The 26,476-nt window shown below is 42.6% G+C and overlaps 1 protein-coding gene across 2 annotated transcripts in view; it reads left to right on the top strand.

Annotated features, from left to right (window-relative positions):
* The window catches only part of LOC137504547 (SPARC-like protein 1), a 107,114-nt gene that overhangs the window by 79,461 nt on the left and 1,177 nt on the right, over nt 1-26,476 (top strand). For both annotated transcript variants that reach the window (XM_068233137.1, XM_068233129.1), the window contains 4 exons: nt 3,044-3,164; nt 8,819-8,955; nt 21,370-21,518; nt 24,459-24,607. In XM_068233137.1, the coding sequence (XP_068089238.1) occupies nt 3,044-3,164; nt 8,819-8,955; nt 21,370-21,518; nt 24,459-24,607 (556 nt within the window). The remainder of the gene's footprint in view (nt 1-3,043; nt 3,165-8,818; nt 8,956-21,369; nt 21,519-24,458; nt 24,608-26,476) is intronic.

The following is a 26,476-nucleotide window of genomic DNA, read 5'->3' as shown; positions in this document are numbered from 1 at the left end:
GGATTATTCTGTGACTCAATAAACAGATAATAACGATACATTAAAAGATGTCTAGATGGGCACAGGGTCACATGGAGGAACAAAGACATTTGCAATTTCCAGTGGTTCCCAGGCCTTACAAATAGGAAACCTGCCTAGTGAAGTTTATAATCTAATTTGTGGGAAATACATGGTACACTACAATAAGAAGGAGATTGGGACTTTAGTTACATTATTATGTGTTAAAGTAAACCTGAGATGAAAGTAAACGCCTCCATGCATAATCACTCCCTTGCAGCCATCCAAACCCTCCTTGAACCCCGTTATCTTCAGCCAGTCAAGGCCAGTTGGCACAGGCGCAGTCAGCCCGCAACCCTTCCCGTCTTGCTCCCATGGCTGGGAGTGTTGTGCACCTGCGCAGGCGCAGAATGCTCCCAGTGATGTACACACGTGACAGGGCCGTGCATGCGTAGTACACCCGACTGGCCAAAGATAACAGGTCTTTTACCGAAGGTTCCTGTAATGATCTGCTCAGCTGTCTGCACAGGCAGACAGCTGTTTGACCATTCCTTAAGTCTGAGGGCTGCAGGTCTCTGGAAAAGAGACCTGTCTTTACTTTGCAGGTTTCAGACTTGCTCTGTCACTGAGGAATTTGCATACACTTGTCATGCAAATTGCTTAGCCGCCTCCTTTGAAGGCTTGCAGTATAAATACCATGTTTTCCCAGGATCCTTTGCTGGTCATGATGGTTTGTTACTGCTAAAACACTCCTGGAGTGTCAGCCTTGCTATTGTTTGCTAAAGATCTCTTAGAGTATTTCTGGGGAATGCACTAGGCATGCCTTCTAGTGCAGTCAGGTTGTATTATTTGGATTGCGTTGTTCTCCCTCTCTGTCTCGATTGCCTTGTCGCCAGCGGCGGTCGACAGGAAAGTGTTCTGTCTGTCTGGGAGTGTAGGCCAGAGCTGCGGTTGCTACTGGCTGCTCCATCTGTCTGGATTGCATTTGCCCTAGTGGTAGTGGCAGTGCTTCCTTCTGTGTTCTATCTTAGGGGTGCTAGCCAGAGCTGCGGTTGCTACTGGTTACTCCTTCTGTCTGTCTTGCCGTGTGGATCGCATTCGCTCTGGCGGAAAGAGCAGTGGATCCTGCTAAGCCTATTCCTGTACTCGGATCACACTTGCTCTGGTGGAAAAGAGCAGTGGATCCTGCTAGTTCTGTTTCTTTACTTGGATCACACTTGCTCTGGGGGAAAAGAGCAGTGAATCCTGCTAGCTCTGTTTCTGCACTTGGATCACACTTGCTCTGGTGGAAAAGAGCAGTGGATCCTGCTAGTTCTGTTTCTCTACTTGGTTCACACTTGCTCTGGTGGAAAAGAGCAGTGGATCCTGCTAGCTCTGTTTCTGTACTTGGTTCACACTCGCTCTGGCGGAAAGAGCAGTGGATCCTTCCTGTCCTGTCCCTGAACCCGGATCGCACTCGCTCTGGTGGAAGAGCGGTGGATCTTATCTGACCTATTCCTGTTTCCCGTTCGTCTGTCTGTCTAGAGCAAACGCTGGTGGTTGCCTGAGGTAAGGCAGCCGTTTAGCAAGCGTTCCTGTTGTTTGTTCATTTGTGTTCATTCGTTAGTCAGGGTGGCGTGCTTGTTTCTGTTGCGCTTATCGTGCGGAGACCGCGTCGTCAACGCGCTTGTCGCTGTTGCACCTAACGCGCTGTGACCGCGTTTAGGTATTGCGTTTGTTATTTTCGTTGACATTATCATTATATGATATGCTGTGCCTTTCACTCTGCTCCTGGGTTTAACCTTTACTCTGTCTTGTGTCACTGTTGGCAATCGCCACTCTTGCGATTGCGTTTACACTTTGGTTTTCACTGTTTTATGTCGACCGTCGCCGGGCAGCGACTAGATTGGTAGACATACATACATTCTGTCTCTGTGCTCTCTCCCTCGAGAGAAACTATCCTGCTCCGTATTGCCCCATTACGTACAATCCTTATCTGGCATCTGTGGCAGTGCAGAGGATCTGTTCCTCTGCACTCCACAGCTCCATCTGCTGGTTGGAATTCCTCTCTATGGGTGCATCCGCACCTTAGCTGGGTTCTCTTATCCAAACGTTTGTGGAGGATTTCCGTGGTGTCGGCACGCAGGTTGTGCACTGACCACGGAGATAATTACACAATCGTTACAGTTCCAGGAGGCTTTGGATGGTTGCGAGGGAACGATCTGCATGGAGGGGGCTGGAGGAAGCCCCAGGTATGTATAAAGCCTTTCTCTCCTTTCGTTTCAGGTTTACTTTAAAGGTAGGAAAAAGTCTAATAGTCAAAAACGGGAGGGGGCGGTTCTAAAGAAATACATTAGTATGTTATTGGAGAGGTACAGTGAGCAGCCAGGAGGCTATTTATGGGGGTCAGACATGTAAAAGGAACAGGAGTTGTGGAGTGATTTCAAGACAAAGTATGGTAGCATGGACATGTTTCTGAGCTGAATGCACGGTACAACATGGAACATTGAGGACATTCTGGCAAAAGCATCTCTGAACTTCCCAGCTGATTTTCCTACTGGTCTTTTGGGCAGACTAATAAGTATCCTCAGAAGAGAGGATGCTTATTGCTCACTGCTTAGTACAGCAAATCACTGGGACAGCTCAGTGGGAGATTCAAAGATGCTTTTTCTGTTAATGCTGTTTTCTCCTGTCAGTTCTAAATAACATAGAACATTGAAGGAACCAACACAACCATCTTTCAATCTCCTTCCAAAGTTTTCTGTTAAACTGACTTATAAAATGTGCTTTTCTAAGTGGGGCTGATGTAGTTCAAATCCTGGAAATATACTAGCCACACCCCAAGGCTATATAAGTTGGGGAAAGCAGAAAGAAACCATGGGAACATCATGTTTAATTCAATTTCTACATAATAGCTTGAAATATATCATAGGAAATACCTTACCCAGTTGGCAACTGGAATTCTGAGCTTGCCTGTTTGGTTCTACTACCAATTCCATAGGGTAATAAAAAGAGACAATGAATGAACTTTTGTTTTATTTTATTTATTTTTTATTTTAAATTACAGGTGTGTGGCACAGACAACAAGACTTACACCAGTGACTGTCATCTATTTGCCACAAAGTGCCAACTAGAGGGAACAAAGGAGGAAAGCCATCTTCATCTGGACTATCGAGGACCATGCATACGTAAGGGATGCTAGATAGGCATTGAACAATGTTTTCCTCCTAACAGAAACATAACTTAGGGCTGGTTACACTGAATCAGTTGCCGTCAGCTATAAAAGGAGGAGGAATTTTCCATGTTTCCCTATGGGTCAGCTCACGTTTATGCATTATAACATATACACCCATAGATGTAAACAAATCCATAGAATGTAATCGTATGACTTCTATGCAATATGAGGTACTATATTAAGTAGCAATTCAAAATGTATTCACTCAGTTTACCCATCTACTACATAGATTTGGTAAGATTGTACAACTTGGATTTACTCTTCCATCATTCAAACTAATAAGACCTAGTTCATTCAGCTGGCTAAACCATTGGTTACCCATTGGTAACTGCTTGGTTAAATGCTAAACTGTAACCTTGTTTCTATGGGCGTGCAAATAGTGCAATCACCCGAGGCGCCTGATTGAGCGGCAGGAGGGTGGGCGCATCGGCGGGGGGAGCGGGCATAGTGTAGTTACAACTCACCTGCCCTGATCCCTGCATGCACGCAGCCTCTATCTTCTTCCTCCGCCAGGCGTCCATCACATTGGTAACAGCGCCCCCCTGTGATGATGTGACTGCATGTCATCACAGGGGGCTCTGTTCCCAATGCGACAGATGCCTGGGACAGGAAGGGGATAGAGGCTGCGGGGGATTGCGGAAGGTGAGTTGTAACTACACTAATCCCGCTCGCCCCTCTGCTGTGCCTATACTGGAGGCACCTACCTATCTAACCTATACTCGGGGCACTTATCTATCTATCTTAAACTCGGGGCACCTACCTCTCTAACCTATACTGGAGGAACCTACTTATCTAACCTATACTGGAGGCACCTACCTATCTAACCTATACTCGGGGCACCTACCTATCTAACCTAAGCTCGGGGCACTTACCTATCTAGTGGCAAAAAATTTTTTAGGATAGGAGTAGGGAGGTGTACAGGTCAATGAAGCGAATATAGTCTATCTTATTATAAAAATATCAAAACTTTATTATAATCCAAATCTAAATTACAAAAAAAACCTTAAAAAAACAAGCAGGATGGCCATCCAGCGATCTAATACGGCACTGCCACACAACCCATAACACAACCACATGCACAACCTGGGGGGATGGTATAATGGTGGATAGATGAAAAATGTAAATATAAAACAAAAATGTTTAAGCACACGAGAGACAGCAGTGTTCCTTAGGCTAAAAGCACTCCTTCACATGGAATCACAGTAGCAACTTGTAGTGCATAATCACCACAACCAGTGGCGTAGCAAGCCAGAGCAGTTCAGCCAAACAGGAAAGCACAAATAGCAGATCCACAAGGAAAAGCAGTTCCACTTCCAGCCAAACAGAAAAGCACATGTAGTAGATCCACAAATGCATTAGTACAGCAGGCAGGGTTAAAGAGTATGGGCTCGATTCACAAAGCCGTGCTAACACTTAACACGGCAGTGAAAAGCCAATTTGCACGTGCTAACATGCGCGTAAAGGTTTGCGTGCAAACGCTTTGCGCAAAGTATCGTGATCTGCATTGACTTCACGTGATAATGATACTTAGCACACGAAGTCACTGCAGATCACGCGAGCGGAATGTATATCTTCAATTATTACTGTATATGTTTCATTATGCGACCCGCGTAAGACTTTGCGGCACGCGTTAAAGTACCGCACATGTTAATGTAAGCATCATAATTTCATTATCAAACTATATCTACTGAGCCAGTGAAAAGCCATTGATCTCAACGGCATACCGCAGCTAGCGTGCGACGCATAACGCCTTTCGCATGCTAAAACTCAACGGCATAAACTTTGTACGTGCAAACTACTTAGCACGCACGTTTGCACATGCAAACCCTTAACATGTGATAACTGAGTTATCACGGGTTAGTGAATCGTGCCCTATGTCTGCATAGTTCGTAGTGCAGAGTTATGTTCATACAATATGAACAAAAAACAATATACAGAATATCACCATATCATATAGGCAGCCCGTCTCACCTTAAATAAATTGAGCATGACTTAATGTGGAAGATAAGGGAGCTCAGGGCCATTAGCTTAATCATAATTCATTAGCATTTTATTAATCAATATTGCGTACAAAAAAATCACTGACATTTAAAAATACCCCCATAAAAACCACTATGGATAGCAAATAGAGCACCAGTGCCGTGTATCAATGATAGGCAGTCCTGGAGTGCACTCCTTGTCAAGACAGCTCTGAGAAATACAATTATCTTCGGACCCACTTACAAATCCATAGTAACAGTGACAGCATGATTGGGTGCAAAGTAGATCTTCATCCTACAACCCGTGTGCATAGTAAGAAATGCACGCCTCTATATGAATATATTTACGTGCGCATTACAGACACTGATTAGTGTCTAATCTCTCAATCTCCGTATGTTTTCAGCAAGCCTTTTGAATTCACTCACGTGACCTTGTGGAGTATGCGGGTGTCCTCAGGCAGGCGGCGTTTCTCGATGTCCCCCTATTGTGATTGAAATCGGGGGATGCCGCTCGTCATTGCACGCTGTAAAGCGATTCCACGCTGTAGGAGGAAGAGGTAGCGCACGGAGGCACGGGGAGGACCAGAGTACCGCCCACTCGATCAGCGTCACCGGCTCACGTGACGCGTTTCATCCTGTTTGGATTTCCTCAGACGTTTAGCCTTGGCAACCAAGCCTTCCCTTTTATGCGCTGAAGGCAAAGAGGTTACATTTAGCAATATACTTATAAAAATATGTCACTGATAACGTTCCAGCATTGATAAGCAACAGGACCATATAGTAAGTTATATTATCAAAGGAATGCCTTTATATTCATATCCTTATTAAGACCTTGGGGACAAAGGCTTCCACACTCGTAAATCCAGTATGATTCCTTTCTGTACAGTTGTTTGTCATAGTCACCTCTTCTTGGGCTAATGTTTAGTTTAAAGATGCCCATCACTTTTAAACCTCTCGGGTCAGAGTTATGTACTGACTTGAAATGCAATGCAAGGGGATTTAATTTCCTTTTGTCGATGGTTGTACTTCTGATATTAGATAGGTGTTCCCCTATTCTTACATTTAGGGGTCTATAAGTTTTTCCGATGTAAATCAGATTGCATGGACAGACGTAAAAAAAAGGAAAAAGTACGGAAGGGAATGTACCAATGTGAGGGTTGTGATATGTGCAGATATGTCAATAAAGGAAATGTCTTTTATAATCATGATCGTTCAAAATCCTGCTATGTAAATGATTTCATCAACTGCTCCACTGAAAAAGTAATATATCAAATTAGATCTCCATTAGATTGCATTTGTAGAACCAGTTACTTAGCTCCATGAATTGTTATTTGGAGACTTCTAGATCGTGATTAATTCTAAATATCTCCATTCATCTGTAGCCTTTTCAGGCATTTGTTAACTATGGACAAGTGAATGTATGTACATCAATGAAGCACCTTGATAAAAGACCAAATAAAGAAATTACTAGCACTGTCCAAAATGTAAAAAATAAATATTAATGCTTAAAGGGCACCTGAACTGAGAGGCATATGGAGGTTTATTTCCTTTTAAACAATACCTGTTGCCTGGCTGTCTTGCTGACTCACTGCCTCTAATACTTTTCACCATAGACCCTGAACAAGCACGCAGATCAAATTTTCCTGACTGAAGTTCAACTTAATTTAGTCGGACTTCAATTGCAAGCTGCATGCTTGTTTCAGGTGTGTGATCCAGATACTACAACAGCCAAAGAGATCAGCAGGCCTGCCGGTCAACTGGACTGGTATGTAAGGAAATATTTATGGCAACCTCCATATTCATCTTAGTTCTCTAAGTGTCTGCATCAAGACCTTGCAAATAAAATATTGCACTTTTGGACTGTACAGAAAGACCAAGAGCATATGTGAAATCTAAATAGAAAGAAAGTCGAAAGACCGCACTAGAAAAGACCGCACCAGACCTTGGCCTTTGATATTCTTTCTATTTTGATTTTGTAGAATCTTAAAAAAAGAATGATGTTTCTTAAAATAAGAATGGTATTTTACACTAATTTTAAAAGGAATCTGAATTGAAAATAAGCGTATGATATAATGACTTGTTTGTGTAATACAGCTGAGGCCTGGAACCCACTAAAGTGTTTTTTTGAGCACTTAGGGAGCACTTTCAATTGCTAGCGATTTCCGTAAACGATCTGACAATGTAAATGGATGGGACGGATTCCACTAGAGCGATTGCAATTAACCAGCTGGGCGGTATGGACGAGCTCAGCTCGTCCATCACCGCCGGAGGCTGCCGCTCAGGCCCCGCTGGGCCGATTTGCGCCAAATAAAGAGCAGCACACGCAGCCGGCACTTTGCCAGCCGCGTGTGCTGCCCGATCGCCGCCGCTCTGCGGCGATTCGCCGCGAGCAGCGGCGAAAGAGGGTCCCCCCAGCCGCCTGAGCCCTGCGCAGCCGGAACAAAAAGTTCCGGCCAGCGCTAAGGGCTGGATCGGAGGCGTCTGACGTCAGGACGTCGGCTGACGTCCATGACGTCACTCCGCTCGTCGCTATGGCGACGGTGTAAGCAAAACAAGGAAGGCCGCTCATTGCGGCCTTCCTTGTTTATTCTGGGCGCCGGAGGCGATCGGAAGAACGCCTCCGGAGCGCCCTCTAGTGGGCTTTCATGCAGCCAACTTTCAGTTGGCTGCATGAAATAGTTTTTTTTTAATTTAAAAAAAACCCTCCCGCAGCCTCCCTGGCGATCTTATCAGAACGCCAGGGTGGTTAAGGAAATTGCAATCACAGGACATGCAGCATTTTGGGAGCATTTCCATTCTAATGAAATGTATAGGAGCAGGGAAATTGCTCTAAAAATCGCTTGCAAAATGCTATCACAAATCACTAGTGATTGTGATAGCGCTTTGCGCTTTCTAGTGGGTTCCAGGCCTAAGACATAGAACAGTAGTAGCAAAGATATGAGTCTCCTTTTGTCCAGTACAGGAAGAGTTAAGAAATCTCACTTGTTATCTATGCAAAAGAGCTTCTCTGAACTCTCCAACCAAACTTGGGTTGACAACAGTGCTATTTTCTAAAGCACTTATACAGTGAAGAAACAGTAAAAGACAACTTCAGATAAGCTTTTACTGCAGATAAGTTAAAAGGGTCATTAGTTCTGCTCTGTTTAATAGTGTAGTCTGTAAACTGCAAATGTTAGAGAATGATGGAATGTTATTAAAAAAAAGCGATATACCTGAAAAATATGAAACCCTTTTCTTTGTTTCTAATGTTCTATTAATTATGCGTACTACACATACAATTCTTTATATCATATGTTTGTTTTTTTGTTTCAGTGTCACTTTAAATAGGTATATACTACCCTGTGAGGCTTGTAGATTTTATTATAGTTTTGCATTTTTTTCAGCACAATTTTGCATTTCCAGGTAGAGCTCGAGTATCAGAGTTTTGGCAGTACCATTATAAGCTTTTCATAATGGCAGGTTTTCATTGTAACTTGTTTTCTGTCTGCAGAACAGTGCAGACATTATTTCATGAAAGCATCAATGACATCATGAGATTATACTTTGAAAGAATTGCATAGTGTGACTTAAGGATCTTAACATCTCTCACTCATTTCAATAGTGTGGTTAATTTCTGTCTTTGTCACAGATATTCCACCATGCACAGACTATGAACTGGCTCACTTTCCATTTAGAATGAGAGACTGGTTAAAAAATGTGCTTATGCAGCTGTATGAAAGAGGCCAGGAAAACCCTGACATTCTCTCAGAGAAGCAGAGAACCAAGGTGAGAGTCTGAAGTAATTTCCTGCCGTTGTTCCCTCACTCAGATGTGTAATGCTGGCTGCTTTTGTTGGGAGTATATCACGGTATTGCTGTATTTTTTGACTACCTCACATAAATGTATTGGTACAAGATGTGCTATATACAGTACCTGCATTTTGATCCATTTGTTTCTAAAGTATTCCTTTGTACAGTATCACTGAATATGCTGGTGCTGTTAAAATCAATAATAGTAATAATTACCCTGGCTGCATAAATGCCTTGAAGATGAGTATATCGCCCAAGGTACTATACCTGTTTCGAACTCTTCTACTTGATGTTAAGCCGAAATATCCAAAGGCCCTCCAAAGCCACGCTACAAGGTTTATATGATGTGGGAGGTCACCTAGAATAAAATGCCATTAACTTGCCAAAAGTAAACTACAAGGCGGCCTCGGGTTGCCAAACTTCTTACATTCTTATGTCGCCAGGATGGCTGAAACTGTCAGTCGTAACAGATGGGTAGACTTTGAAGCTGAAATATTAAGACCCTTAATAGTCTTCTTATAACACCCAAACCATTCCTTTAGCTTTCCATCCTTACCCTTCAGTCATACACTGCCTGCACCTATGGAGAACACTCCTGAAGCAATTTAAGTGGCTATCCAGCCACTCAGTCTTTGAAATCCCTGTCTGTGAATCTTAGTTTCTACCGTGAGTGTTTTCTTAAGGGCTGATCTAAATGGAAATCTAGAGGTGGGAGGAATATTGAGGCTGCCATATTTATTTCCTTTTAGAGGAGTCATCAAGCAACTCCTGCTACCCATAGTACTACTTACCCAGGGCTTCCTCCAGCCCCTGGCAGCCGCAACTCCGCTGGCCACGGTTCCCCGACGGTGTGTAGGATGACCTCCAGTCCACCCTCTATTGCGCCTGCGCGAGCGCCTCTGTCAATCACAGAACTACTGCGGAGCTGCGGCGGGGGACATAGCAGTTGCCAGGGCCTGGAGGAAGCCGTGGGTAAGTAGTACTATGGGTAGCAGTAGTTGCTTGACGACTCCTTTAAGTAATACCAGTTGAATGGCTATCCAACTGATCCTCTGCCTCTAATACTTTTAGCCATAGACCCTGAACAAGCATGCATATTAGATGTTTCTGACATTATTGTCAGATCTGACAACATTAGCTGCATGCTGGTTTCTGGTGTTATTCAGACACTACTGCAGCCAAATAGATCAGCAGGGCTAGCAGGCTACTGGTATTGTATAAAAGGAAATAAATATAGCAGCCTCCATATCCCTCTCATTTCAGTTGTAACATGTGTTTGAGACATGTGTTTCCTAATGGAAAACGTATGTATTGGGATCAGCTGATGGATAAATATGGTCTTCTGCAGTAATCAAAATTATTCGTGAGGTGTTATCCTCCAACTTTAGTATAACTTACATCAGAAGGAAGACTCTATATGCCCAGGGCCGGATTTATACTTTTTACCGCCCAAGGCCCACTATCACCAGCTACCCCCCGGACTGACAGCATCCTAAACTTCCCCCCAACACAGCAGATATTAGATTACAAGCTCCTCTGAGGACAGTTAGTGATGGAAGGGATATTTGGTGAGAAAACACACAGCTCACAGAACACTGTAAGTGCCGTTTGCTGCCCCTGCATCCTCTGAGTGCCAGATCCAGCTGTTGGTAGCCGCCCACCCCTATGTGCAAACTCTGTGTAGCAGGACGAATGTTCGGCAGCCTAACTACTACTGCCACCCTGTTGCCCACAGCCCACCCCTTGCTTTCCTGGTGCCCTAGGCCATGGCCTATGGGGTCTTGCCTGAAATCCGTCCATGCACATGTCTCTCACTTCAGGTTCTCTTTAAATTGTTTAAAATAACTTACTTGTTTTTGGAGAGTTCTTCATTAAGCACCCCGCAAGGACCGCCGTATAGACAAATGGCGGCGGTCCTTGTAGGGGCATGGGCGGGGCGATCGCGTCATCCGTGACGCAATCCTCCGCCGGCGCCTGTCACCGCTCGCCCGCCGCAACATCCTGCCGGCTATACGGAAGCGCCGGCGGGATGTTAACCCCGCGATCGCCGCATACAAAGTGTATAATACACTTTGTTATGTTTACAAAGTGTATTATACAGGCTGCCTCCTGCCCTGGTGGTCCCAGTGTCCGAGGGACCACCAGGGCAGGCTGCAGCCACCCTAGTCTGCACCAAGCACACTGATTTCCCCCCCCGCCTGCCCCAGATCGCCCACAGCACCCATCAGACCCCCTCCTGCCCACCCCCCAGACCCCTGTTTGCACCCAATCACCCCCCTAATCACCCATCAATCACTCCCTGTCACTATCTGTCAACGCTAATTTTTTTTTATCTCCCCCCCTGCCCACTGCCCCCTCCTGATCACCCCCCCACCCCTCAGATTCTCCCCAGACCCCCCCCCCCCCCAGAACCCCCTCCCCCGTGTACTGTATGCATCTATCCCCCCTGATCACCTGTCAATCACCTGTCAATCACCCATCAATCACCCCCTGTCACTGCCACCCATCAATCAGCCCCTAACCTGCCCCTTGCGGGCAATCTGATCACCCACCCACACCAATAGATCGCCCGCAGATCCGACATCAGATCACCACCCAAACGCAGTGTTTACATCTATTCTCTCCTCTAAACACCCACTAATTACCCATCAATCACCCCCTATCACCACCTGTCACTGTTACCCATCAGATCAGACCCTAATCTGCCCCTTGCGGGCACCCATTCACCCGCCTACACGCCCAGATTGCCCTCAGACCCCCCCTTATCAATTCGCCAGTGCAATATTTACATCTGTTCTTCCCTGTAATAACCCACTGATCACCTGTCAATCACCTGTCAATCACCCATCAATCACCCCCTGTCACTGCCACCCATCAATCACCCCCTGTCACTGCCACCCATCAATCAGCCCCTAACCTGCCCCTTGCGGGCAATCTGATCACCCACCCACACCAATAGATCGCCCGCAGATCTGACATCAGATCACCACCCAAACGCAGTGTTTACATCTATTCTCTCCTCTAAACACCCACTAATTACCCATCAATCACCCCCTATCACCACCTGTCACTGTTACCCATCAGATCAGACCCTAATCTGCCCCTTGCGGGCACCCAATCACCCGCCTACACGCTCAGATTGCCCTCAGACCCCCCCCCCCCTTATCAATTCGCCAGGGCATTATTTACATCTGTCCTTCCCTGTAATAACCCACTGATCACCTGTCAATCACCCATCAATCACCCCCTGTCACTGCCACCCATCAATCACCCCCTGTCACTGCCACCCATCAATCAGCCCCTAACCTGCCCCTTGCGGGCAATCTGATCACCCACCCACACCAATAGATCGCCCGCAGATCCGACATCAGATCACCACCCAAACGCAGTGTTTACATCTATTCTCTCCTCTAAACACCCACTAATTACCCATCAATCACCCATCAATCACCCCCTATCACCACCTGTCACTGTTACCCATCAGATCAGACCATAATCTGCCCCTTGCGGGCACCCAATCACCCGCCTACACGCTCAGATTGCCCTCAGACCCCCCCTTATCAATTCGCCAGTGCATTAGTTACATCTGTTCTTCCCTGTAATAACCCACTGATCACCTGTCAATCACCTGTCAATCACCCATCAATCACCCCCTGTCACTGCCACCCATCAATCACCCCCTGGCACTGCCACCCATCAATCACCCCCTGTCACTGCCACTCATCAATCAGCCCCTAACCTGCCCCTTGCGGGCAATCTGATCCCCACCCACACCAATAGTTCGCCCGCAGATCCGATGTCAGATCACCTCCCAAGGGCAGTGTTTATATCGGTTCTCTACCCTAAACACCCACTAATTACCCATCAATCACCCCCTGTCACTGCTACCTATCAGATCCCTATCTGCCCCTAGGGCACTCAATCACCCGCCCACACCCTCAGAATGCCCTCAGGCCCCAGCCCTGATCACCTCGCCAGTGCATTGCTTGCATCTATTCCCCCCTCTAATCACACCTTGAGACACCCAACAATCACCTCCTGTCACCCCCTAGCACACCTACCCATCAGATCAGGCCCTAATTTGCCCCGTGTGGGCTCCTGATCACTCGGCCAAACCCTCAGATCCCCCTCAGACCCCCTTCCGATCACCTCCCCAGTGCATTGATTGCATCTATTTTCCCCTCTAACCACCCCCTGAGACACCCATCAATCACCTCCTGTCACCCCCCTAGCACTCCTATCCATCAGATCAGGCCCATTACAACCTGTCATCTAAAAGGCCACCCTGCATATGACCGGTTCCACAAAATTCGCCCCCTCATAGACCACCTGTCATCAAAATTTGCAGATGCTTATACCCCTGAACAGTCATTTTGAGACATTTGGTTTCCAGACTACTCACGGTTTTGGGCCTGTAAAATGCCAGGGCGGTATAGGAACCCCAGAAACGGACCCCATTTTAGAAAAAAGACACCCCAATGTATTCTGTTAGGTGTATGACGAGTTCATAGAAAATTTTATTTTTTTGTCAAAAGTTAGCGGAAATTGATTTTTGTTTTTTTTTCACAAAGTGTCATTTTTCACTAACTTGTGGCAAAAAATAAAATCTTCTATGAACTCGCCATACACCTAACGGAATACCTTGGGGTGTCTTCTTTCTAAAATGGGGTCACTTGTGGGGTTCCTTGTGGGGCCCAAAGCCCAATGAGTACCTTTAGGATTTCACAGGTCATTTTTGTTTCAAGACTACTCCTCACGGTTTAGGGCCCCTAAAATGCCAGGGCAGTATAGGAACCCCACAAATGACCCCATTCTAGAAAGAAGACACCCAAACGTATTCCGTTAGGAGTATGGTGAGTTCATAGAAGATTTTATTTTTTGTCACAAGTTAGCGGAAAATGACACTTTGTGAAAAAAAAACAATTAAAATCAATTTCCGCTAACCTGTGACAAAAAAATAAAAACTTCTATGAACTCACCATACTCCTAACGGAATACCTTGAGGTGCCTTCTTTCTAAAATGGGGTCATTAGTGGGGTTCCTATACTGCCCTGGCATTTTAGGGGCCCTAAACCGTGAGGAGTAGTCTTGAAACAAAAATGACCTGTGAAATCCTAAAGGTACTCATTGGACTTTGGGCCCTTTTACGCAGTTAGGGTGCAAAAAAGTGCCACACATGTGGTATCGCCGTACTCGGGAGAAGTAGTACAATGTGTTTTGGGGTGTATTTTTACACATACCCATGCTGGGTGGGAGAAATACCGCTGTAAATGGACAATTGTGTGTAAAAAAATCAAAAGATTGTCATTTACAGAGGTGTTTCTCCCACCCAGCATGGGTATGTGTAAAAATACACCCCAAAACACATTATACTACTTCTCCTGAGTACGGCAATACCACATGTGTGGCACTTTTTTGCAGCCTAACTGCGCTAAGGGGTCCAAAGTCCAATGAGCACCTTTAGGCTTTACAGGGGTGCTTACAATTTAGCACCCCCCAAAATGTCAGGACAGTAAACACACCCCACAAATGACCCCATTTTGGAAAGTAGACCCTTCAAGGTATTCAGAGAGGGGCATGGTGAGTCCGTGGCAGATTTCATTTTTTTTTTGTCAAGTTAGAAGAAATGGAAACTTTTTTTTTGTCACAAAGTGTCATTTTCCGCTTACTTGTGACAAAAAATAATATCTTCTATGAACTCACTATGCCTCTCAGTGAATACTTTGGGATTTCTTCTTTCCAAAATGGGGTCATTTGGGGGGTATTTATACTATCCTGGAATTCTAGCCCCTCATGAAACATGACAGGGAGTCAGAAAAGTCATAGATGCTTGAAAATGGGAAAATTCACTTTTTGCACCATAGTTTGTAAACGCTATAACTTTTACCCAAACCAATAAATATACACTGAATGGGTTTTTTTTTTTATCAAAAACATGTTTGTCCACATTTTTCACGCTGCATGTATACAGAAATTTTACTTTATTTGAAAAATGTCAGCACAGAAAGTTAAAAAAATTATTTTTTTGTCAAAATTCATGTCTTTTTTGATGAATATAATAAAAAGTAAAAATCGCAGGAGCAATCAAATAGCACCAAAAGAAAGCTTTATTAGTGACAAGAAAAGGAGCTAAAATTCATTTAGGTGGTAGGTTGTATGAGCGAGCAATAAACCGTGAAAGCTGCAGTGGTCTGAATGGAAAAAAAGTGGCCGGTCCTTAAGGGGTAGAAAGCCCTAGGTCCTCAAGTGGTTAAAGTGCTTCATTCTGTGTATTTAACTGAGACAGGTAGTACCTCATGTACAACTCTGGTACCACATACTGTGTATTACACTGAGACCAGAACTACTTCATGTACCACTCTGGTACCACATTCTGTATATTAATTCAGTGGAAGCCTAGCATTATGGGGGGTGGAGAGGGGGGTGGGGACAGTGTAAAGATTAAGGAGGTTGGTAAAACTTCAAGTACCCCATTTCATGTAAACAAAACTGGTAAATGTGGTGGTAAAAATATAAAGTGCATGGTAACCAATGCTCGGAGCCTTGCAAATAAAATAGACAAACTAGAGTTCATTCTGAATGACAAAGGCTATGACATTGTGGGAATAACCAAGACATGGATGGATGAAAGCCATGACTGGATAGCCAATTTAGAGGGATACAATTTGCTTAGGAAGGATAGAACAGGGAAAAAAGGTGGAGGGGTTTGTCTCTTTGTTAAGAATTCTTTTACAGCTGTCCTCAACAATGAGATGGAGGAATATTGCGAAGATGTGGAGTCCGTTTGGGTAAATATTCATGGTGGAAATAAAAGTTGCCAATTGCTTATTGGGGTATGCTACAGGCCACCTCATATTAATGAAGCTGCAGAACTGCGATTACTACAGCAGATTGAAAAAGCTGCAAGTAAAAATGAGGTCATAGTTATGGGCGACTTCAACTTTCCAGACATTGACTGGGGTATTGAGGCTACCCATTCTGGTAAAAGCAGCAGATTTCTAGCGGCACTACAGGACAATTACTTGACTCAAATGCACAATAAGGGAAAGAGGCGTCCTGATTTGAATAAAAGCTTTTAAAACCAGTTTAAAAACGAAAAAGAAAAATGAGGTATCTTACCTCAATGACGAAATCTCTGTAAACGTACAAAAGATTTTTATTTGAGCACAGGCAACGCGTTTCGCAGGTCTGAGCCCGCTTCCTCAGGCCAATACAGTGCCTAGAATAGCAGGAAGAGTTCCTCAATGTACATACATATACATATTTCATAAAAAATTATAAAAATAATAACGGTCAGAGTACATATATAAATGAATAAATAGCATAACATGAATTTAATTTGGCAGATTTATCCATGCCCTAATAGTTGATTCCATGCTGTGCATATGCAAACACATATTTATGCGCACGCACACACACACATCAAAGAAAACACACTACTGTGTCTCATATCTAAGGGCAAACTTGATGGTTTAGTCTAAGCTCCATTTGCCGTAATGCACAATACCATTATTATTATGCACCTTCTAGATGAACAATAAATATATAATATATATAAATATATGTATGGAAAAATATACAGAACAAGAAAAAAAAAGGGGGGGGGGGGGTTTCCATTGATGATAATGTATACATCATCAATTAAAAAGAACTAGGAACATAGTCGATAGTATTCTAAAATTAGCCATGCGCCCATAGGAATGATATAATATAAAACACAGATATCTAGCAATGTATAAAAAATATAAACATATATATACACATATATACACACACATATATATATATATATATATATATATATATATATATATATATACACATATACACATACATACACACACAACAACATAAGAAATACTAAAGACTTGGCCAATTCTAAACAAAGACAAAATCCAGGCAGCGCTGCAAGCATGTCACAGTGTTGCTCTGCATAAGTAAAAGGAACTGGTCACTGACTTTTAAAAGCATTGCAGTACATTGTGCACAGCATAATACATATTCAGTCAGCAGGGGGAGTAAAAAGGCAGGATACAATGGAGACCAGAAAACAATGTTGTAATACTCACCAAATGACAGAAATCATGTAGCATAGGGAGCCTCTACAGGACATTCCCTGTCTCTGCATTATATAACCTTACTTGATTTGTTTAAGCAGCTGCAGGTCTGCACACTCCCAGCAGATTAGGGAAGGGGGAGGGTGCGTGATGATGTAATCACAGGAAGTAGTGGTGGGGCCATATTGGAAAGGGGCATAGCATAGGAAGGCAATGTATTTTGCCAGTCCTACGCTGGATTCATAGAAAAGATAGGACCAGGAGTTGATGTATTAAATTATTTGGCCACTAGATGGCGATGGGACTTTCTCATTAGCATCTCATTGCCAGTGGACTGGATTTCTGTTCTCATAGTGATAGATTTTGACAGTTAATTGGTGAAAGAAAAAAATATATATATTAAAATACATTGGCGCAATAGTGGATAATTTAGATAAATATCTCATAGTTAGTGGTAAGAATAGTGATTAGATGGATTAAATTATATAGGAATCTTTGCATTAAACACGATTATACAATAAAACTGCATTGTTTTGTGGTATATATCTCTCTGTTTAGCACATATATAATGCTCAGGATGTGTATATAATAGTTTGTGTCACTCTCAAAATCATATGAGTGATGTCATAAGGATAAGATATTTTTATTTTTTATATTTTCCAATATGTATGAAATGTGTGCATATGAGTGGTGTAGATGAGAATGACTATGTGGTGGAATGATTTTATTGGCAGGTGGATGGCCGAGCTGAGGGAAAGAAAAGAAAAGTGGGATTGGTGTGTGAGGGGAGGGAAGAGTGAGGGGGTGAAGGATGAATTGGAACATTGTTATACAGGATAATAAGCAAGCTTTTTTGTCTCCTGTATTTTTTTCCATAGGGTGCCAAGACACCCCAACCACGATTGACTTGACTCAAATGGTAACGGAACCAACTAGGGGGAATGCGTTACTGGATCTGATCATTTCTAATAGACCAGATAATGTATCAAATGTGCAGGTTCAAGAACATTTGGGAAATAGTGATCACAACATGATAACGTTTGATCTGGTGACTGATAGGCCACGGGCAGCGGGACAACTAAAACTATGAATTTTAGAAAAGCAAAGTTCTATCAACTTAGGCAGGCACTAAGTTTGGTGAACTGGGATAATGTACTACAAGGGGAGGACACTGAAGGGAAATGCCAAGCTTTTAAACTTATTCTCAATCAATATTGTAGTATGTATATCCCATATGGAAACAAAATGTCTAGGAATAAAAAAAGGCCTCTATGGATGAATAGAAAGGTTAGAGATAAAATGAAGAGTAAAAAGAATGCCTATTAAGGCCTTAACCAGGAGGGGACCGAGGCTGCACTAAGCAATTATAAGGAGTGCAATAAAAATTGTAAAAAAGAAATTAGGCTGGCAAAGATCGAGGCTGAAAATCAAATCGCTAGGGATATCAAATCTAACCCAAAAAAGTTTTACAAGTACATCAACTCTAAAAAAAAGAAAGGTTGACTGTATAGGACTCCTAAAGGATGATGGTGGGAACTCAATGGTGGATGACCAAGGTAAGGCAGAGTTATTAAATGCTTTCTTTGCTTCTGTCTTCACAAAGGATACAGCACTGTTGCAAATTACAGATGCAGAAGAGTCTCAATCTTCCAACTGTAATATTAAATACTTAACGCAGGAAGAAGTGAAGGCAAGACTAAATAAATTAAAAACAGACAAGGCACCTGGCCCAGATGGCATGCATCCTTGGGTCCTAAGGGAATTAAGTTCAGTTATAGACAAACCCCTCTATCTTATCTTTCTCAGCATCAACATGGGTTTACTAAAGACAGGTCCTGTTTGACTAACATGTTCAGCTTTTATGAGGTAGTGAACACTAATGTGGATATTGGCAATGCTGTAGATGTCATATACTTCGACTTTGCAAAGGCCTTCGACACTGTTCCACACAAAAGTCTGGTGCAAAAGTTGAGGATGCAAGGACTGGGGAAGAGTCTGTGTGCATGGATAGGGAACTGGCTAATGGACAGAAAACAAAGAGTAGTGGTCAATTGATCGTACTCAAAATGGGAGACTGTTAGCAGTGGGGTCCCACAGGGGTCTGTACTGGGTCCAGTGCTCTGCAATTTATTTATTAATGACCTAGTAGATGCAGTAGTGAGTAATGTTGCTATTTTTGCAGATGATACAAAATTGTGCAGAATCATCAACTCTCAGGAAGATAGTGTCATATTGCAACAGGATCTGGATAGGATGGCTATATGGGCACATACATGGCAGATGAAATGAATGTTGAAAAATGTAAAGTCATGCATTTTGGTCGTACCAATGGTCTAGCACCATACAAAATAAATGGGATACAGCTGGGGACATCAAACTTGGAGAAGGACTTAGGAGTACTCATCGACAACAAGTTAAATAATAATACTCAATGCCAAGCCGCTGTAGCTAAAGCTAACAACATTTTGGGATGCATTAAAAGGGAAATAAAAACTCGAGATGCTAGCATAATATTGCCCCTGTTTAACTTTCTAGTAAGGCCACATCTGGAGTATGGAATTCAGTTCTGGGCACCATATTACAAAAAAGATATTGCAGTTTTAGAGCAGGTGCAGAGACGAGCAACAAAATTGATACGTGGGATGGAAGGTCTCACTTACCAAGAAAGGTTAGATAAACTGGGTTTATTCAGTCTAGAGAAAAGACGCCTTAGAGGGGATCTAATTAACATGTATAAATACATCTGTGGGCAATATAATAGCTTGGCGGATGAGCTTTTTGACCCTAGGCCTTCTCAAAGGACTAGAGGACATGATCTGCGCATGGAGGAAAAACGTTTTAGCCATTTATTTAGGAAAGGGTTCTTTACAGTAAGAGTGATTAAGATGTGGAATGCATTGACACAGGAATTCGTTATGGCAAACTCTATACCTGCATTTATAGGGGCTTAGATGCTTTCCTTGCATTGAAAGACATCCATGGCTTCAATTACTAGGTAATGCCTAATGATGTTGATCCAGGGATTTTATCTGATTTTATCTGATTGCTATCTGGAGTCGGGAAGGAATTTTTTCCCTTTTGGGGCTAATTGGACCATGCCTTGTAAGGGTTTTTTCGCCTTCCTCAGTCTGGATCAACAGGGATATGTGAGGGAGCAGGCTAGTGTTGTACTTTGTTCTCTGGTTGAACTCGATGGACGTATGTCTTTTTTCAACCAAAATAACTATGTAACTATGTAAAAACTGAGACAAAAAGTACCTTATGTACCACTCCTGTATTACATACTGTGTATTAAACTAAAGCAGAAAGTACCTCATGTACAACTCTGGTACCTGTCTGGTCTTGCTGTGTGACATCATGCTCTGGTTTTAACCCAATAGTTTTGTTTCATCTGTAATAATAAGGCCAGTTATTCCTACGTGGTCTCTCTGGACAGCTATTGCTGTTGGTATACTGTAGTGTCGTTTGAAGGCTCAAAATCAATCCTGATGGGTGAAATTGATTGGGTGTTGGTATGTAGCTTAAATAGTGATTCTCTTTGGTGTAAAGCAGTAAAACTTACATACTTGAGTTTCCAAACTCTACTAATTATTAAAAAAAAATAAACAAAATAAAGAAAAATTCATTACTTCACGTATTAAAATAAATCCTATTTACCGATCAAGTGTATACATTAAAAAAATGCATATTTCTTGGTGTCAGTGTTGTCAGAGTCACAGCCAGTAAACCAAACATTTCATATGACTTTGTAAGGCCTCATGTTGTTTGCCTACTAAGCAATAACAATTTTAAGATTTTGCATGCCTCATCTCCTGCCTACTACTTAAAACCCTTGTTCAGTCTCCATTATCTGTTTCAATGTCCTGACTTGTTTAATAAAGATTACTTAACAAAAAATAAAAGTACTACAACCTAACCCCTGTCTAGTCATAATTTATGACCAGATGATAAAAATGCCCATATCCAAGTACTCCAGAGCTCTGCTGGTTTCTAGAACATAAGGTGTAGCCAAGATCACACTGCACTCCCCTCCCATAGAGATCAGTGAAGGGTAGTGGTGGGCCCAGCAGTGGGAGAGGTGTTTAAGCAGCAGGATCTTCTTATCTTCCCATCATTATAATGGAAACATTTGCAGTGTTGATCACATGACCCCCTTTGTTTTCTTAAAAATACTATTTAGCCAAACTATTCTCCTGTCTTGAACCTTCCTTATTAAGTATTAAGTTTGTTTGATAAAGATTTTGAGTTAAGTATATACTTCTGTTTTTATTCACAAATGTCAGGTTCTAACTAAATGGGCAGAGTTGTGTTGTTGCTGTCTTTTCTTGTATTAGGTAAAGAAAATATATGAAGATGAAAGGCGTCTACACAAAGGTGATCATAACATTGAGCTGTTGGAGAAGGATTTTCAGAAAAACTACCACATGTATGTGTATCCTGTTCACTGGCAATTTAATCAGCTTGATCAACATTCTACAGACAGGTGTGTTTTCATAGCAGATTTATTATTATAATTCATATCCTGAATTAAAGGCTAGCAACTCTTGCCCGTTTGTTTGTGCACTACTTACAATTCATCACACAGAGCTGGTATGTTTTTTTGTTTACTAAAGTGACTTAAAATTCTACTTTAACCACTTCACACCTAGACCTATTTTCATCGTATGGACTAAAAACCTAGGTTCACAAAACATGGCACCCCTCCAGTTAGTGATATGTGGATTTTGTCCATTCACCATTCACCAACCCAGATAATGGTATTATGTGCCCTTTGCCTCCTCATATAGTTGTATTAATGGCTTTTGTACTCCCACCCCACCCAGGATAGTATTAGGTGTCCTCAGCCTCCCTGCCCAACAATGCAGAGTAAGAACAGCAGCGCATACTATCTCACTTGATCTGGGCCATGCTTCCTCCTAGTTCCTTCCTCAGCATACTCTAGCCTCTGGTATCTTCCAACTGGCGCCTCATCTCCTTTTCCTACAAGCCTCTCCACAGTGACATCACATGGCAGTAGGCCATTGGGACATAGATGCTCCTCTGGGGAGCTTTAAACTTGAGAACATGCTGAGGAAGGAAAAAGGATGAGTGCATAGGCCCACATGTGACATATTACACTCTGCTATGCTTACAACAGTTCAAAACAAATATTGTCCTGTATTCAACGGGCTGGTAGACAAGCGTATTTGCATAGATAACAATTCTATTTTTTTAACACTTAGAATGCAGGAAAACAGAAAGGGTCTTCAAAGAAGTTCTTAGTAAGACTAGTAATATATGTACCTATGTGTATATCATCATGCTTATTTAATCATGTCAAGTCAGTTCAGGTGCACTTTAAATTTGGGGACATGCTGTATCCTTGTTTGTAAGTAGGCATAATTTGAATTATATTGAAAGTGGAGATCACAGCAGGTTGCAGACTGAAATAAAAAAGTAATTTTTATTAACATTAAAGCCAGATACACCATGAAAATGTATTCTACTTGCTCATTCCTTTAGGAACATTACACAATTCAAAAGTAAAAATGTCCAGATACCCTAATTTATAAGGAAACAGTGCCAGTCACATGACTCCTGTGGATCTTTGTGGTCCTGCAATGATGGTGTCAGGATCTCTCCTGTAGCATGTTCTGTCGGTTGCAGTGGAACTGCAACTGGGCAGTTCTGACTTATCTGCTTGCATTCGGTTGCGCATTCGCAATAAGTCTCATTGTCATTTGCAATCACACTGCAGTTCAGTGTAGCTCAGGATGCTGTCATGATTCCTCCTATTGCTTGCTGCAGTTGAACTGCAGCCAGATAGCCCTCTATTTCCTACATGCATGTTGTTGCATAATATTGCAGGTATTTGTTATGAAAGTCCTTTTTCACAGTCAGCTAGCAGCTTGTAATAAAGTTAGCTCAGGATTGAGTAATTACCATTCAGCTGTGTGGGAATTTGCATGCCTGCATCCATTGGCTGATGTCGACATAAAAGTCTGCCTCCCATTTCAGACTCCGCCCGACATACAGTAGTTGTCGTTGGGGTCATGCCGTGAAAGTTGTTATTGTAAAATTGTATATTGCCTTCTTCTGTATTTTCCTGCCTGCTGGACGTTTGCTGAACCCGCGGGGGTCAGTAAAGTCCACTATCCTGATAGCTTGGATTCTGCCATCACCACGTTGGTGACTGGTAGTATTCCTGCTAGTCTTGTTTCTGGGGACGTAGCTATAGGCTGAGGTTGCTTTTAGTTACACTCCTTCCTGTTTGTCTTGTTCGTGCCAGTGTGGATGCTTGCTGGGGCAGCGATTAGTCTTGCAAGCATTCTGTCTGTCTTTCTGTTGTCTGTCATGTTACTTAGCCAGAAGCTCAAGCTGCAGCCGCCCTGGGCTACAGTCAGTCAGTCAGTCTGTCTGTCCATTGTTTGTCTTATTACTCAGATCATAGGCAGTACGGCATTCCACTGCGCGACCATTGTGTGTTATTTGTGGCGGTATCGGATGCCCAGAGCTGCAGTTGCCCTGGGCAATCTTGCTACCTTGTTCATTACTCCTGTGGCAACCTGTGTAGCCTTTTCCATTACCCAGCTACATAGTGTTGTTGCTCTTGGTGGTAGGTCTGCTTTCTGCATCAGCTTGTATGCTTGCTCGCCTAAGTCCTATTACGGCCAGCTAGTGGTGTGCCAGGCAGGGACAGGTTGAGGGTCAGCTAGTAGCGTGCCAGGCAGGGTCAGCAGGTGAAGAGCAAGCCCTCCAGTCTTGAGCATACACGCTGACACAGAAAGTATACCCCCCAAGCATTACAGATGGGAAAGATCTCATATGCCTGATATAAGAGTCGGTCATACAGATTCTTACTCTACCCTGTGGTACTTGATTCAGATCCTTTTTCCAAAATAATGTATTGTAGAACATTTTTCTCCCAGTTAAAATAGAATACATGTGATTAAAGGTCAGAGATTAGTCTATTACAGTTATTAACATTAAAGTGAACCTAAAGCCTCGAAAAAAAAATGACATTAACTCACCTGGGGCTTCCCTCAGCCCCCTGCAATAGCAGCATAGGGGGCGATATACAGGCTGGGAACGTGAACAATCACTCGTGTTCCCATGCCTGTCGGCCGGTGACGATGAAACCGGAAGTCGTCGCCGGCGAGTCCAGAAGCATCGGACCGGAGCTGCGAGGGCACCGATAGGCTGCAGGGGGCTGAGGGAAGCCCCAGGTGAGTTAATCTCATTTTTTTTTTGAGGCTTTAGGTTCACTTTAAACAATGGCTTCTGTGCCAGTGCATAAGTTATGCCATTTTTTAAGCAAAGGAGGGAAAAATGTGGAAGTTTTCTTGCTTCTATGTTCTCTTTAAACATTTTCTTATGCAATCAGCAGGATAGAAGTTACAGTATGTAACTCGTTGCTTTATGTTTCTTATTTGTTGTATTGCAGGCTACTTACAAGATCAGAATTATCTCCACTGCGTGCCCCATTGATCCCAATGGAACACTGTGTGACTGCATTTTTACAGGGGTGCAACATGAACGATGATAAATACATTTCCCTGCGAGAATGGTGCCATTGCTTTGGAATCAGAGATGGTATGAATTATGCACCAGAGATGTACAAATAAGAGGCAGCTCTCTTACCTAGTAGTTCTCTCCACAGATGATTAGCTGTATTTAAGATGGTAGAACATAATAATGGTGCCTATTAAAAAGGGAGCCCCATTCACATCAATGCAAATCTTTTCTCTATTGGCAGCAAAATATAAAACAACTCTATCGCTTGTAAAAGGGCACAGCGTAAATATAGAACAGCTATATTGCTTGTGATCTATAACTTTAATTTCCATTCCAACTTTATCAATAACACCTTATTTAACAAATAATTTTGTGCTGTCTCGGAAAAAATAATTCACATTTCAACGTTTTGCACCACAACCAGCAGCTTCCGCAATGCTCAACTATGTTACAAATTATTACATGGCAAGGAAATGAACAGCGCTACTTAAAAACAGACAAGTGCCTACCTGCAAAAGAGTGCAAGACCCACTTGTGGGATAAAGTACACACCTAGCATACACATGAACTGTCTGCCACTGGAGGATGTTGGTTTCCGTAACAGCTTGCATGCAATCTATTAAGTACTCGTCCCTCCCACTGCGAAGAAGTCAATGCTCCATGGGAGGGGCCTAACACTAACTAAATCCTAACCTATGTATATGCATAGCCTGGGTGCAGCTAATCAAGTAAATTCGAAAATTGAAAATTGCGCAAAAGGTGGATCAGCGCATCACCAGGCCGCCTCCGAATGGCCTCGAATCAATGTTACAAATTACTGTTTTAAAAAACTTACTTAAATTTTTATATAAAACAAAGTTTATTTCACATTTTGACTCCTCAATTATAATTTTTTTAATTCTATGTTACATAAACCCATAAACATTCATATACTAATTTATTTTACACATACAAAACAGGGGATTAATGTTAGGCGCCCTCCAGGGGGGGGGGGGGGTTCAGACAAGGCACCACCAGGGGGGTTAAAGTTAGGCACCACTGGAGGGGGTAGGGTTAGGCACAATTATATTTACAAGAAGACACACACACCAGACTAATTCAATGCTCAATTCAGTATAATCACAAAAAAGTGCATACAAAAAGTACAATAATACAAGAGCTGGACTGAACCTACAGTACCAATATGTGGATATGTACATCAAAGTATACAGTAGTAGTAGACACACATGTTATAAACAGATGGTAGAAATTCCAAACTTTGAGGTTTTGGAATTTCTATGTACTCCACATTGAACTACCTATGTGCCTAATAGCTCAAGGACTTTTGCCCGTATGGGCTATGTTGTTATATGGAGTGCACTTCCAACCATCTGTTTATAACATGTGTGTCTACTACTACTGTATATTTTGATGTACATATCCACATATTGGTACTGTTGGTTCAGTTCAGCTTTTGTATAATTGTACTTTTTGTATGCAAACCTCCCCCTTCTTTGTGAATATACTGCATTGAGCATTGAATTAGTCTTGTGTGCGTGTCTTCTTGTAAATATAATTGGGTCTTGATTTATGACACAGCACCCGCTGTACTTTTTTGCATATGTACTGCTTTTATATAGTATAGGTGTGCAATACCTAACATCCTTTTGTAGGTAAGGTTAGGCAACACTGGGGGGGGTTAGGTTAGGCACCAACAGGGGAGGTTTCTGTGTGAGAGTAGGGAAAAGGTTAGGCTATAGTAAAATATTGCTAAGTATTTAAGATATTTTACTATATGAATGAAGTTTTATTATTATTTATTGAATTTATAAAGCGCCAACATATTACGCAGCGCTGAACATTAATTTAGGTTACAGACAATATTTAGGGGTGACAAACAGCAATATGACAATACAGGAATACAAGAAAACCAGATCACACAGCACAGTATGAGTACCAGGTAATGCT

Source organism: Hyperolius riggenbachi, chromosome 1, assembly GCF_040937935.1.
Source record: "Hyperolius riggenbachi isolate aHypRig1 chromosome 1, aHypRig1.pri, whole genome shotgun sequence".
Lineage (NCBI taxonomy): Eukaryota > Metazoa > Chordata > Amphibia > Anura > Hyperoliidae > Hyperolius > Hyperolius riggenbachi.
Note: the sequence above shows the minus strand (reverse complement) of the source record. Positions and strands in the feature narration are given on the sequence as shown.